The 16,548-nt window shown below is 41.1% G+C and overlaps 1 protein-coding gene across 2 annotated transcripts in view; it reads right to left on the bottom strand.

The window, feature by feature from the left end:
* The window catches only part of LOC101845634 (pyruvyl transferase 1), a 31,902-nt gene that overhangs the window by 14,308 nt on the left and 1,046 nt on the right, over nt 1–16,548 (bottom strand). For both annotated transcript variants that reach the window (XR_001185038.2, XM_005103676.3), the window contains exon 2: nt 9,308–9,464. Coding sequence is in view for 1 of the 2 variants with exons in the window: in XM_005103676.3 (XP_005103733.1) it covers nt 9,308–9,374 (67 nt within the window). In the remaining variant the exon portion in view is untranslated. The remainder of the gene's footprint in view (nt 1–9,307; nt 9,465–16,548) is intronic.

Genomic DNA, 16,548 nt, shown 5'->3' with positions numbered 1-16,548 from the left:
AGAGAGAGAGAGAGAGAGAGAGAGAGGGGAGAGAGGGGGGGAGGTGTTTGTTATTATAACAAGAATGATTCTTTCCTGTCATTTTCTATCTGCGTCGGTTTTCAGTCGGACCCAGTAATATACAGTCATTATTGTATACATAATATGACCATAGTCCCATCTTCCAAATCCCACCTTCTGTTTCCCATCTCTAACCTCTTGTTGTTTCCCATGTACCGCATCCAATTTTCCATATCCCATATCCCAACTTTAATTCTGTAAGCGCCCTTCGTTTTCTTTCATCTCAAAGGTTGGAACGCCTGAAGCAACTCAAAATATTAAATAATTTTTGTACATCACTGTCGCCAATGTCCAAATCAGATGTGCTGTTCAAGCACAAGTCTTCAACAGTTTGATACTGTTTTATTCAAAATCAAGATTTGGTCTCCATGAGATTTCTTTGATGTATCCTGTTCGGAAGCGAATTTATTTTTTACTTTCCCTAACAATTCACCTAGCAAGACTACAGGGATCCATAATATTATGATGTCAATTTGGTCAGAGAATTGCAGTCAGAATCAAACTTTCATGTCAGAAATGTAACAATCTGACTAAAGTATCGAAAACGCTCCCTCTCGAGAGAGGTAATGTGACTCTCTTTACACAGCACCAGTCGTCATATTTCAAGGACCCAGATGATTGGGAAACAACTAGCTGTTGTTTGATATTATTAAGAAGAGACAAGGACAGTTTGAATCTGCTAGACATTGTTTAAAATATCGCAAAATTAAATCGTAAAGAAATTGTAAAGCAAGACGGCATTGTGTCACCACACTACATTCACTTCTAAAGTTGGACAAAGAAATTTACTCTCATACTCATAGCACGTAATGTCATTATTTGTCTGGTAATTCTGTAATTAATATGATGTCGACCAGGGACAACGAGCTAGACTAATTATATTGTACACACTATAACCATTGTTGCGATATGAAACGACTGGACAGCAAACTGCGATCGGTGACCATCTTGCTGCTTAAAATCATTAAATAGTTTTCCTCGTTTTTGTTTGTTATTTTCCGTTTTTTTTCTTCCTCCTCATCCACCTACTCAGCCCCAACCCCCTTTTTTGGTTCTTTCTTTTCTTTCTTTTTGTTTTTATTTGTATGTCACGGCGTCACTTTTCGCCCGATTCTGTTACATTTAGTTCGCGTGACTCAGCAGCCCGCCGGCTCGGGGTCACGGGGTTAATGAGCCCTGAAGCGACTTTGCCGGTGTCGGTCAGGAAGTTCGCATTTTTTACTATGTTTAAAACGATATAACTTCTTTCCCATCCCACACAGCAAACCATTACGCGGATGTACTAAAAGCTCAATGTCTTGAGATTTATTCTGCGTTAGAATGGTTAATTTCTCTGTCTTAGTTTTTGTTCTAGACAAGTGTTTGTAGAGTACCCAATTTGTCCTATTTTAGTAACAAACTTATGAATAAATGATTGTTATTTTAAAAAAGGCACGACAGATCTCTCCAAAATCTGTGTTAATCTGACTACGAATATCATGTCTTTTAACATGAGAAATCTTAAATCTGCGCGAGTAGTAATAGTCAAGTTATAAGTTATAAGAGAAGAAAGATGCACATCTGCATTTTTAAACTAAAGACGATCAGCGTTAGCTCTTATTTTACTATTAAACAATAGAAAGTTACTCTGCGTTTGTTCATGAATCATGCTGTGTCTGTGGCAGCGTGCATACAACTAAAAAGATATAATGAAGAATCTAAGCGATTAAAAAACCCACAAAACCGTGTAAATACATGGGTAGAGATAAACTTCTTGTATGGAATAAAAATAATGACAGCTAACACATTCATTCATAGTTTTAGTGCCGGAAATATGCACGGACACAATTATGAATGTAAAGAGAAATCACCCACATTGTCAGTTATTGCAAATGGTCATAGAAACGAAAAATAAAGCTGGAAAAGTCTGGTGCTGATTCAGTGTCCCTGGAAAGCTAGAAACTATTCTTACAACCCAATTACGAGAAGTCATCCTTATTATTCAGTCAACTTACAAAACCTAGACTTAGCGTTTCAAGAAAAGTAAGGAATTTCTGGAGTGTAACAGATACTGTTCGTGTATTAGTTCTACATTGAAGATGTATTCTAGCACTAAAATCAATTTGTACTTTTCATAGAGAAACTTCATGGTAACCTTTATAGACTTTCGAGAAAATATGCGAATATTCACGATTATACTAGACACATAAAGTTGTATTTGGAGGAATCACTTCATAGCGAATTGTGTGCCCGATGGATAAAGTTGCAAAATTACAACTTTCTATTATACGCGCAGATACCATCTTTTCTGAGCATCTGCACCAATGCTATGTCGTTCATGTTCCAAAAGTTCGACAGATTTTGACGAGGCCTTTTTTTAATATTGTTTTTTTTTCATTCATGCTAGTCCAAAAACATTTACAATTTAGCATTTCTTTTTTGAATATCAAGAGCAGAAATGCATGCTTTGGGTGCACTAAATGAGAATTACCATAAATACAAGGATACACCTAAAATTGTACGTTGAAAAGTACCAAAAATTAAGTCGGCCCAGACAGAGCGGCGACAGGGAGCTGACCCCCGTGTCCCCGACGTGATAAGGCGGGCCCCCGGGCCCCCCCCCCCCCCCCCCCCCCCCGCTACAACTAAAATTCCACAGCCGGTGCGCCGTGACGTTAATTTTTGTTATCTTTTATTTTAATTACACACTCAGCAATTCTCGTTCCATAGATTTAGTCTGTACCATTCAGTACCTCTTCTTCTCCTCCCCAAACAAAGTTGTACACACACACACGCACACACACACACACACACACACACAAACACACACACACACACACACACACACACACACACACACACCCAAGCAGTTAGTTGGCGATGAAACCAACCTCACGTCGCCTGGTGACCTATCCCATCATGCGCTACGCGGACAAAAGCCCAAAGAGCAAGTGCACTATCTTGGTACATGTCCATGTATTCATGTATACACTGTCTTTGATTTTACATATTATGCTTTCCTTCCTAGTATACCTCCTTGCTATAAGGCTTTATATAAAAAGGTCATAGTTATCGAAACAGGTTTGTAAACCAGCTCCCCCCCCCCTTTTAATTTTGAGTGACAATATTATTATCTTGGGCGACTTTTATGAAATATGGCTTAGATGAAACATTGAAGTGTCGGATGATACAGAATCGATTTACCTTTAAACTGGTACGCTGCATGAGAGGGTAGTGCAAGGTTTTAACACGATGACATAATATCAAGTTTCTTTTGGACGCAATTGGGTAAGTTAATTTGCTATATTTACCCACATTAACCCACATCTTTATTATTCACAGGGTTTTTCAATGAGCGGGCCATGGCACACGTCACATCCCCTTTCATAATGCTCGAACTTCGAATATTTAATAGGGGATTGGGAACCACTGTGAAGCTCTTATAAAGCGGCCCTTGGCGTTTCAAAAGTGACATGCCATTGAGCTATTCCTGGTATATTATTATGTGGACATGGAATATTGGTGAAAGGTTCGTAAAGTAAAGACTGTTTTATCCCTCCTGTTCCTACTGGCTTTACTTATGACTCTGTTTGATAACTATCAAGTACAAAGTATTTCCGTATTTACCTCAACGATTTTAGATGTAGCATGCTTTGATTTTATTCATCTACTGTAAAAATCATACGGCATTCGAATTTAAACAATCAAAAAGCCGTAGCTAGGTCGTGTACTGTGTTAACACTCACAGAAACAGATCATGTGTTTGAATTTAGTTTGAAATGTCTCTAATAGAATAGTTTCGAAAAAAATCCTTTTGAAAAACAAAACAAAAAAACAACAACCCCAAAACAAAAACAACAAAACCTTTCAAAAAATCTTTTATTTATACAGAAAAAGCTACTTTGTACATCGTACATAGTCAGTCTGTCACTGTCTCTTGAAATGATAGGCTGAAATTTCCAGCAAGCAGCAGAGATAAAGTGTTTTTGTGAAATGAACCCATCTTTGTACTTGTTTGATAGTTCTTGTATTTATCGTTCTACCGTTGTTTCTTCTCCGTGTCTTTAGCATTGGTCTGCTGTGCTTTATTTTTGAACTGTGTTTTGATTAGCGTATCCTTGATTCTTGATAACCAAAGACATAAGAGTGAGATCTTGTAAACATGTCTGCAAAATGTTGATGGAGACCTTTACACCCGTTATTTGTCCTTCTGCGATTTCCAAATGAGAAGTTAGAGATAGGCATTATGTACTTTTTGATAGAACTTGATAGATAGATTATAGAGAGAGACATGGGTATCGAATGGTAATCGATTATATTTTATTGTAAACGTGGAACGAAAAATGGGTAGTGAAACGAAGATGTGGGACAAAAAACGAGTGCATCAGAAGGACAACACTAACTTTTTAAGAGAATATGCAACGGCAGCAGTGCTCTCTACCGTTAAAGCTGGAGGGTCATTTCAAGTCAACTTCTGAGTCAGAGATGGCGTATTCAGGTATCGTTATAAAATACGCCAGCATCGAGCCATTGGTTTCTTATTACACTACTCCACGAGAAAAAGCAACAGAGAAATCCCGAGCCGTACCTGGTTTACTGCTGTCGCTTTGTGTCGTCATATAAAAAAGAGCGTTTTTAAAGAAAGAAATAACATGTACATGTCCAATGTACCGTAGTAGGTATGTAACAATGGGATGAATTCTCAAGTGTTCCAATCTGCTGCAGTTTTAAAGATAAGATAAGATAATACTATTTTATCCCAGAGGGGATTTTTTCTTGGCTGTACAGGACCGCAAAAACACATGCGAGTATGCATAAAAGAATTAAACTATATATTACTCTAATTAAAATTCAATATTAAAAGAGAAGTAAAGCTGACAAAATGTACATTCACATCAAATGCATCATTCAACCACATGCAGGAATTTAAATAAAAGACGTTTGGATTATATATAGCTATATACTCTAAGAGCAACACACATCTATGCTAGATGGTAAAACGCTTCTTTTATATCTTTCTTTCTTTGTTTTTGGATGTACATATCTGCCGCTGCGTGATCTTACAATTTGTGTCTTTTTTATACATGTGGTGTTATACATTTCATCCATTCTATTAAAATCATATCCAGAGATCTTACCTTATGCAGTTGCGAGTGCCGTAAAACCTCTACTAAAACTAAAACCAGAGATCTTGCTGGCTTTCTTAATGGTTCTGTTAAATTTTTCTTTATCTTTCACCTTACAATTCCCACCCAAGCAGCAAATACAAAATAATAGCACACTTTCAATCATAGAATGGTAAAAAAGGGACATAATATTATTGTCAACACGGAAACTTCTTAATTTCCTTAAAAGAAACATTCTTTGGTTTACTTTTTTATGCACAAGAGCAGCGTGGGGATGCCAGCCAAGTTTGTTACCTATTGTTTCACCAATATACTTGTAAGAGCTTACCACCTCCACCTCCTCATCTTTAATAAACAGTGGTTGCAATTGGTTTTTTTTTACTCTGAAGTCTATTATTAATTCCTTTGTCTTTTTTACATTTAGTAAAAGGAAGTGTTTATCACACCAATTTGTAAATAGATTCCCAGCGCCCCTGTATTCATTCTCTTTTTGTTGTTATAAGGCCACGTAGAGTGGAATCATCCGCACGTTTTATTAGTTTGATGTTTTTGTTGTGAATACGGAGATCTGTAACAGCCTCGTCGCCACTGAGCAGCGCCAGTGTTATTATTTCGGCTCGACTCGATCGCCTGCTGGATCAGGCCGATCCCAGCCGTAGTGGGCACCCCGTAGAAAACAAACACGTTTGTTTTTGAGGCGATCCTATCGGCCTATCCCATACGTAGTGGGCACCCCGTATTTGTTTTCAGTTTCTGGCGATCGGCCCGATCCAGCCGGGCACCCCGTATTTGGTATAGAATAAGCGACCCCCCCGCTTATTATATTTTTGGTTTTTTTTTTCGCGCCCGGGCCCGATCCAGCCGGGCACCCCTTCCCCCCCCCCCCCCCGGTTTAAATTTTCAACATTATCTAGAATCCAGATATCTGAATTAAACTTCTTTTTTTTTGGGTGTAAATGGCAAATTACCCCCAGTATTAGTACCAGTACCGGGTTTGCTACCTCAATTTTTTGTACATTTTAAAAACTTTTTTACTTTGATATATAGACATAAAAAAAAAAATGAAACTGGTTTGTTCCTAAATGGGAAAAGTTCTCATAGTAACGTACTAACATCACTAAAATTTTATGATCTCTTGTTCTTTTATTCACTGAAGGAGAAGGAAGAGGCAAGCCGTACTTAATGACAGCTAGACTGCTAGGCTAAGTACGGCTAGACAGCTGGGCTAGCCGTACTTATTCTTAATATGACTCTAGACTGACGACAAAAAAAAAATGGCCTACTGAATTGTAAATACATTTTTAGGTTGCAGTACCTTAAGTATTTGTATTTGAGACGAAACCAGGTGCCTTAATGACAGTGCATGCATTTTAAACCTCCAGTTTTCTAATGTTAATAGGGCCTAAGATAAGTACGGCTAGACTGGCAAGCTAACCGTACTTGATGGCTGAATTGTAAATGAAATTTTTAGTTTGCAAAGCCTAAAGTATTTGTATTTCAGACCAAACCAAAAGGTGCCTTACTGACTTGCATTATTTAAACCTGAATAACTACTTGATCTAGATCTAATGAGACCTGTGTACCTAACAGGTTCGAGTTGATAGGGCCAAACCTAGATTTAAGTACGACTAGACTCTCAGGCTACTTTAAGTACGGCTAGCCACTTCGGAAGGAGAAATAAAACCGTTTTGTTCCTATAAGTAGGGTATGAGGTTGAATGTGGTGCAACCCCCCCTTTTTTAAATATTCCAACCACTTTCCCCCGTTTGATAATTTTGGACCATTTGTCCAATCCCCCTCCCTTTTTATTAATACCCCCCCCCCCTTTATTCTATACCTTAGAGTATTATTCTTTCAATTACATGTATGTCATTGTCGCTCTCCAACTGGTAGAGCTGGACAATGAGTCGCTTCAGCAAAATCCGGATAATATTTTAGTGCACCTCTTCGGCTAATAATATGATATGAACCGCTTCGGCAAATGGGTTAGAACCACTTCGACAAACGGGTTAGCACTACTTCAACAAACGGGTGCACTCACTTCGGCAAACGGGTCAGGAAAGAGAGTAAAGAGTCTGAATTTGGATAACGTTTCATTGAGAATTTTCCGGTTATCCTTAAGGATTATCCGGATTTTGCCCACCTCTACCAATTGGGTCTGTCAGGAGATATGTCTTTCCTTGTCAAGGGATTAATGTAGAAGTATTTCTCGTTTTCTGCATATTTTTATGTAATTATGCAACTTTTTATGTTATTGTACTTTGCATATTTATTTATTTTCTTGTTGGCGGGTAATGTAGGGTAGTTTGTTCCTTCTTTCCTCTCAAATATCTAGATATCTATAGTCCTTATCTCTCCTCCTTTTTTGCGTCTGTTACTCTCTTGTAATATCTCACATCTTCGGCCACCTGTATGACGTAATTGTGTTGCAAATGCCACAAAACACAAAACTCTTATCTAAAAGGGAATGTATACAGACCCGGTAACCGGGAACAAAGTCACAAAGTATCCAGACTCTTTTGTGATTTCGGAAAGTTTGAGCGCCCTCTTGGCTTAGGGTAGACCAAGGTTCTTCTAGATCTATATGGTCGAGGTCTAGATCTAGACAGACAGATATAAATCATTGGTCTAGTTTCGAGGTTAGCCTAGATCTAGATCTAAATGAAGATTGCGGATGTCTTTTCGATGAACGATCGTTTTTCCTCCGTTTTTGGAGTTGGAGGAATCACAATTGGAAGAAAAAAACCCCCAATGTCATAATTTCAATCGAGCAGTCACTCTCTCTCTCTTTCTCTCTCTCTCTCTCTCTCTCTCTCTCTCTCTCTCTCTCTCTCTCTCTCTCTCTCTCTCTCTCTCCTCTGTCTCTGTGTATCGCTCGCATTCTCTTTTTCTTTGTTTGTCCCTGTCTTTCTTTCTCCCTACCTATTTCCAACTCTATCTTTCTCTCGTTCCCTCCTGTCAACTGGGGCATGTCATATACATTTTGCTAGCACATCCCCCTGCTCTCTCTCTCTCTCTCTCTCTCTCTCTCTCTCTCTCTCTCTCTCTGTCTCTCTCTTTCTCTCTCTCTGTCCCCCCCCCTCTCTCTCTCTCTCTCTCTCACACACACACACACACACACACACACACACACACACACACACACACACACACTACCGGGCACGGCCCGTAACTTTCCGACATCACAAAAGAGTTCCCTTACCGGCCGAGAGATATGATTCTTGTTCCCCGCTTGCCACACCTTTTTTTAAAAAACCTGTTTTTAAGGGGGAGGGGGGGGGGAAAAAGGGGGGGGGGCCCCGGGGGGGGGGGGGGGGGGGGGGAGGTGAGGGGGAGTCTAACAACATCCTCAGCCTGTTCGTGTCGGTAGTCTGTGAGGAGCGAAGTTGCTTGTCGTGCGTTATGTCCGTCAGATCGGGCCAGTCCCCCAGTGGCGTTGTGTTTTTCCAGCAAAGCTCACCTTCAAAATACCGGTTGGAGCGGGTGACTCAGAAATAGATGAATATACACTTCAAGCCTGTTACCCCATCTCCTGTCCCCTCCACATTCTTAACTCCAACCCCTTCCACTTTCCTGCTTTAAAAAATGTAGGGGGTTTAACGCCCCCATCAACACAATTTAGATCACAGGCGTCCGACCTTTCATATCAGGGCCAACCCGGACGAAAGGGAACTATATAATTTCAGCAGAAAGAGACAAACATTTCCTCCCCCCCTCGGGAACATAGCTCGGGTCTCCAGCTTGCAACAAGGAAGTGTCTAATCGCTACACCACGGACGCTGGTCCGCTTACCTGCACTCTTCCGAGAAGGCTAGGTGTTAGATCTTACCTACTCTTAGATCAGGGGTGTGGCTAATAGACGGAAGTCAAGTTAGAAGGAGCTAATGAGAAGATCTAGTACTAGAAAGGCCGCAGAAAAAAGTCAGAAGACCAGAGGTGGAAAAAGGGGTGGGGCAGAAAGTTGAGAGGAAAGCAGACTATGAAACATGATTAGGGAACAAGAAATGAGGTGAAAGGAGGAATTTTTTAAAAGAGAAAATACTTTTCCGTCGCTTTTAAGTTTCGAGCCCGGGACCTATTGAATGAGAGGCCAACCTCGTACATGTACCTCTAGACCACGAGAGCCTCCTTTCAAATCTTACCAGTGAGCTTATAAGTTAGAGACGGGTGCTCCTTCTCAGATCGCACAGGATGCTGAAGTTGCTGCATCGTGATGAAAAATCGAGGCCACCCCAGGCACTGGCAAAACAGTCGACACAAAGCACTAAGCCAAGGAAGGGTTAATTCGGTGATTTTCACCTGAAAGAAAAAAAAAAGAAGAAAAACATCGGACAAGTTAAAATATCTATCTATCTATCTATCTATCTATCTATCTATCTATCTATCTATCTATCTATCTATCTATCTATCTATCTATCTATCTATCTGCGTGACGTGCGTCTGTGTATGTGTGTGTGTGTGTGTGAGTGTGTGTGAGTGTGTGTGTGTGTGTGTGTGTGTGTGTGTGTGTGTGTGTGTGTGTGTGTGTGTGTGTGTGTGTGTTTGTCTGTATAAACCCGGTTATCATATCGTCCTATTTAGACATCAAGGAATCCAGTTTTTCATAACTCTTCGAAAACAGGTTTTTGACAAAGGCTTTATCTTTATTTGTCTCCTTCCACGATCAAGGATCATGAATTCCCTGCTCCCTTTGCTTTATTTCAGGACCAGGGGAAAACGCCAGTCACGCGTGACTTCGTAAACTATCCAAGACCCGGGTAGACCCACTCCGTCGGGTGGACATACTAGGCAGAACAGGTAGGTAATACAAAGCGGCAACCCGCCCACCCCAAAACCCGACGTCCAGGACAGAAGTTTCCTTTTTAAGGACACGACTCGCATTACTTGTTAAGACAGGAACGCGTTAGGGCGTTTTCCCTAATGATGATAATAATAGATAGCATTTTTATAGCGCATATCTCCGCTCAACAGCAGGCTCTATGCGCTTTACACTATATTATTACTCCAGCAGACCATAGAACACTCCGAAACATTCTCAGCTTCCCGGGAAGCATACAGTGCGAGCAGCCGATTAAGCGCTCAAACACTAACAAACTGACAAGATCTTTCGCTGTCTATAGCCGGGTACCCTTTCCCACCTGGGTGAAGTGAGGAAAATTCGTGTGAAGTGCCTTTCCCAAGGACACAACGTCGGGTCCCTGACGGGATTCGAACCCACGACCTTACGGTTGCGAGTCCGAGAGCCTAACCACTGGGCCATCGACGCCCTAGCCAAGAGGCTTTCTGTACATCACCTTGGATAACCCCACTCACTGTACTTTAGTAGAATTTATTGACTACATGCCTAAAAAAGAATATTAAACAGCATGCAGTTCATGTACGTATCTCGAATTAGGCCTTCTGAGTTACTCAGAAAAGCAAGATCTATAACCATGAATAATGTACTTATAGGGGCACCAGCCACCCGTGTTCAAGTGCTGTTTTAGCCACGTATCTCTAACTAGCCAGCATGTGAGAGGGTGACTGAGACCACAGACGTTAGAGTGAGCGTGAGTTCAAATTAATCACCAGCAGGTAGAGGGTGATACTTTCAGGGGAAAAAAAAATAATTTGAAAAAGAAAATGGGGATTGAGATTGTTCAGTAATTCCAGAAAGACAAAGATTTTTCCAGAATTGAAGCCTCATGCTAGACACTTAAAATGTCTACTTAAAAAAACAAACATATTCAAACATATATAAACAAACGTCCCCACAGACACAATTTAGATCATTTTAAGCGGGCGTCCAACCCAGCCAGCCGAGGCTAACCCTCGGAATTAGAAGGATACATCTCAGCAGAAAGACCGGAGATACTCGATGCAATTTTTCTCCCCTCCGGGGAATCGAAATTCGTTCTTCTGCGCACTACAGCGAAGCGCTTAACGACTACGCCATAGACGCCGGAAATATCTATAGTGGTCTCCTTTTTTTTGGTATGTGTTTTACGGCGCTCGCAACAGTAACTGCATAAGGTCATATGAGTGCGCGGGACACTTTAAACATTTTTAGTTGGTAGGAAATTTTTAATTTTGCCCGGGTGGCGGCCGAAGCCTACTTCTATCGATTTTAGACCACCAAGGAATCTTTAATGTGCGTAACTTGCACACGGGATCTCCGAGATTTTTCGCCCTTATCCAAGAGAGCTAGGTGTTAGGTTATATCTACCCTAAGATCAGGGGTATGGCTGAAACACAGCAGTGAGACGGAACCAAGTGGTAGTAGTAGAAAGGCGGCAGAAAGAGTCAGGAGCCCGGTGAAGGGGGCAAAGGAGGGTGGAGATGGCGTCAGAAACTTGAGACCAAAGCAGACGACAGAACATGGTCAAAGAGCAAGAAACGGGTCAAATGAAAAAATCAAGAGAAGAAACTTTTCGGTCAGTTTTCGAATCAAGGACCTGCGAGTGGAAGTCTGTTATACATAGCTATGTATGTGTGCATGTAACCGCTAAACCATGAGAGCCCCATGAGACTCATTATACGCGGTCTGTATTTCTTGTGAGAAACAACTCAAAAAAGAGGTGAGTGTTGATGTCTGAAAACCTTTGGGTGATTGTATATGTGCTGTTTTTAATTGCTTGCTCTGTGGTGAAAGAAGCTGCGGGATCTTAATTCAAAATTAATTCCTACCAAACTGAACATGTTTAATGTGTCCCACGCGCTCATATGACATTACTAGCTGAGTACCCGGCTTTGCTCGGGGTCGACGCCTTGCCGTCACTGCTCCTTTTACATCGACATTGCTGTCTAGCCTTTCTCAGTCACACCTGGCTTCTAGATCTACATGTATATGGGAGGCAGGGTGGTGGAATCAGGCTCTCGTCAAAATAAGCAAAGTGAAGAAACTGGCATTTTTCTGCGGGTTTGTGAATTTTTATCAAATTTTTGTTTTTTGACTCAACACCTTTCATGCCCATTAAAGAACTCATTTCTGTGTGGATTTTTCTGAAAAACGTTGATTAAAGGCACAAAAAATGTAAATTTTCAGTTACCACGGACTCTTCAGCTAAGGAAATAACTAATCTTTGGCGGCCATTTTCTCGCTAGTTTTACCTCTGAAAACAGGTGACCCCCACCTCCTTCTTTTGCAAATATCTCGACTTGTATTCAAGATAAATGGATATTTTGTTCATCCAAATGAAGACAAGTGAACAGGCTTTAAGATGATGCCAATAACTCTACACGCCCAAATTTTGACGAGAGCCTGGTTCCACCACGCTGCCTCACATATCACTTTAGATTAGGTCTGCCTTGATTAACTCCTCTCTTGATCTGCATGACTTTAGAGTATTGCTGTCTAGCCATTCACAATCACATATTACGGGTTTCGCCTTACGCCATCACAAAAAAGCACTTCGGCGAAAGTTAAAGAGCGGTAAGCGAGAGTTCCGGTACTGGGTATCGATACTGCCCAGCCTTAGCGAGAAGTCTTGGAACTAAAGCAGGGGTTCTCTCTCAACCTGTGGGGTGGGGGTGGGGGGGGGGGGGGGGGGTGGTCGCGTGATCATTCTTGGGGGGTCGCCAGATCATTTTTGTGCTAAAATGACCCTGTGAAAGCTAGAACATTGCTCTTCTTCCTGACCTGGCAATTTAAAAAAAAGTTTCCCTCTTCAGTTGGCTGAGATAAGAAAAAAGGTAAATACCTGAACTTCTAAACACAGCCAAAGAATCAACACGGCTACACCAGTTTGCCCTTCCTGTTTATTTGGGCTTATCTTAGGTTTGGCTTGCAGTGTTTTCTTTTGTTTTCACGTATAATATAGCCTAGCCATAGGCCAACGCACAATACATTGAAGCCTCGTTTTTGACGAGCTACATGAGTGCTGGCTTTGAAGAAGGGGGTCACAGGGGGAATCATGATAGTCATGCATATTTTCATCCAGACCTTTCTCGCCCAAGTTTAATTTGTGTGCGCCTAGGGCCTGGCGTAGATCTAAGCCATGCCCAAGGGATACCACTGTAAAAAATAATTATCTCAGAGACTCCGTTTCATTATTATTGTCTCTTTGTAATCCCAAGTAGTATGATGTAGGCATCTAGCTCGTCGTCTCTAAAAAGATCATAAGCTTAGCTGAGAGAAAAATCGATTCATTATAAAGCTATGTTGTTGCGTAACAGAACAATAAACACACAAGAAAAGCTATGTCAGGAAATTTGACAAAGGAGATAAAGAAGTTGGAAGAGAGAGAGAGAGAGAGAGAGAGAGAGAGAGAGAGAGAGAGAGAGAGAGAGGTGGCACAGTTGAATGTCTGGTGTTTAAGTGAGGCTAGTGCAAAGAAATTGCAGCAAGTTCCCCTTTCAAATGTTGCTGTCAAGAGGCATATTGCACGCATGTCTTCAAACATTAAGGAACATATTGTAGAGGAGATCAAAGCTGCCCATATGTTCTCGTTCCAGCTTGACGAATCAGTTGATCTGGCATCGTGCTCACAGTTACTTGTCTTTGTGAGATACGTATTTGGAAAAAAGATGAGAAAGAAGAAATTTTATTTTGCACCACACTGGACACCACAACAACAGCTGATGATGTCATGAACAAGGTATCCACATTTTAAAAAAAACGAGAGTCTTGAGTGGAAGAATGTATGTGGTATTTGTACTGATGGTGCCCCAGCCGTGATAAGATCTAAGTCCTGCTTTCAGACAAAAGTGCAAGACAAAGCACCACATGCAAAAGGTATTTACTGCATGATACATAGGTATGCACTAGCTTGCAAAACTCTCAATCTCACTTTGAAGGAAACGTTGGAATCTACTGTTAAGGTTGTCAACTATGTGAAACGCAGCCCCCTAAATACACGACTCTTCAATCAACTCTGTTCTGACATGAGTGCAGATCCTGAAACACTGCTTTTCTACTCTCAAGTTTAATGGTAATCGAAAGGAAACATTGTATGTCGGGTCTTCGAGCTGAGAGAGGAGATCAAGTTCTTCCTGGAAGTGCAGGAAAAAGATGAGCTCACCAGGCACTTCTCGAATGATTTGTGGATCCAAAGACTTGCCTATAATGTATATGTCTGATATGTTTGACAACCTCAACAAACTCAACTTGAAACTTCAAGGTCAACAGACACACTTTTTTACAGTTTAAAGGCGTACTGGGTGGCTTTTTTTCAAACGTTCAGAATTGGCACCGGAAAGTTACAGAGGGAAACATTGCTATGTTTGCCAACATTTCACAGCTGTTAAATCCAGAGGAGACCTTGTCTGCTGATCTTCAAATTGACATTGCTGCACATTTGAAATCATTTGAAGATGAGTTCAAGAACTATTTCCTGGCCTTGACTGTGGTGGAAAAGCTTTTGTGAGAAACTCTTTCACTCCTGGACTGGACATCACTGTCATTGCAGATGGCATTCAAGTTCAAGACGAGCTTTTGAAATTGAGACATGATTCGTCAGCACGCGACACGTTTCTTGAGAAATCTCTTGCACAGTTTTGGTGTTCACTCCAGGAATCAAACCCTCAGGTCAGCAAAACAGCACTTCGAGTCATTGTCCCATTTGCCTCATCTTACCTTTGAAAAAGTGGGTTTTCTACCCTTGTCCAACTCAAGACCAAAGTAAGGAACAAGCTGCTTGTTGTTGATTTTTTGCGCCTTGTTTTGTCCAAGACTTCCCCCAGAATCTCAAGACTGGTCCCTGAACTACAGGCACAGCCCTCTCACTAGTTTATTTTTCTTTAAATCCGTGCGTGTGTGCGTGTGTACGTGTGTATGTGTGTGTTTGTGTGTGTGTGTGTGTGTGTGTGTGTGTGTGTGTGTGTGTGTGTGTGTGTGTGTGTGTGTGTGTGTGTGTGTGTGTGTGTGTGTGTGTGTTTTCTCTCCTTTTTCTCGATTTGTATTTGCTTGAAATAAGAGTGACTTGAAACATCAAAGGTACAGTTAGTGGTCTATAATAAATATGTAACGTAGGCCTTATTTATTGTCTGCTGCTGGATTGTACGCATTTGCGGAGGGGGGGGGGGGGGATTAAAAGGGTTTGTTTATTACTTTGTTTCGGAGTTCGGGTATGAGGGGTCGTTCCACTTGCCAAACAATCAAAAGGGGGTCGCGGATTGAAAAAGGTTGAGAACCAATGAATTAAAGCAAAGAGAGGGGTGAACTATCTTGTTGTATACTATCATTGTCACGCATCACGGACAACGCATCCCGCACACATGGATACGCTTAAGGGGGGGGGGCTACACCCCCAAAATCAAAATTCGGCTCAAAATTATGGAATTTGAGTTGTAGGCATTTTTTGTTGGTGGTGTCTGGAGAGTGGAGTTTTACAGATTTTTTGAAAACTTGAATGCTACCTCAGGAAAAAATTCATTAAACATTTTCTAATTCGTTTAGGAAAAAAACAGCGGACCAATTTTTAGATCTAATGTTTGTGCACACGCATGCAAAAAACCCCATTCAATTTCCAAGAGTGATAAGTGCGGTATTCATTACGTAAGACATGTCAACAAAATCGGATACGGCCACCGTATCCATGGAAACGAAACTTTTTCTCAAATTTGATTGCAGATTTAAAGACTCCTTACTATGTTTGTTATATGTGAGAAATTTGGTAAATTTCGGTTCAGTAATAAGCGAGATAGCCTTCAGGTGTAGTTGAATTTCCATTTAAACGTTCTTTACGCTTTACGTATTACGCACTGCGCACTATGCGGTACGCTTAAATGGAAACGGGGCTTTCCTTGTAAAACTGAGCGTGGAAACGAGAAATCCTCGAAGGGTTCTCAGTCCAACGACCAGATATCTGGCGACGCCAGATATTTGCCGGTCGGCGAGCTGAAGGCATGCCGACGAGGGAGCGGCTTCTTTGATGTTGCCCCAGGCGGAGTTACAAATGCGTACCGAAATTTGGTCCCAAAAAAAAAAAAAAAAAAAGATCCCAAAGTTAGTCAATATCACGCGGGGAACACAATTTAATGCCAAATTACCAAGTAATTTTTTTGGGGGTGTATTTTGTCTGTTTTGTCAAGGACTGACACTTTAACGTTACAATAAAAACCCAAACAACTGTACGTCTTAATGGAACTTCTCTCGTCGACAAACTGTCAGTTTAACGATGACCCAGATCTAGCGTCTGTTGGTTAAACTGCCAGTTTGTCGTTGAATGACTGTACGTGTAAAGGGACCCTAGCAGCCGTGTAAGGAGCAACGAATGTTTCTGATTACAATGGAATTGATGGACAAATTGGAACAAGTGAAACTTAAGATCAAAACAGACAAAAGCAAAAAACATGAGAGCGAGCTAAAGTGGAAGATTGTTGTACATAGCAATGTATGTGTCCATGTGTGTGTGTATGTGTTTGTGTGTGTGTGTGTGTGTGTGTGTGTGTGTGTGTGTGTGTG

This window comes from Aplysia californica, unplaced genomic scaffold, assembly GCF_000002075.1.
Source record: "Aplysia californica isolate F4 #8 unplaced genomic scaffold, AplCal3.0 scaffold00386, whole genome shotgun sequence".
Classification (NCBI taxonomy): Eukaryota; Metazoa; Mollusca; class Gastropoda; order Aplysiida; family Aplysiidae; genus Aplysia; species Aplysia californica.
This window is presented reverse-complemented; position numbering and strand designations above follow the sequence as displayed.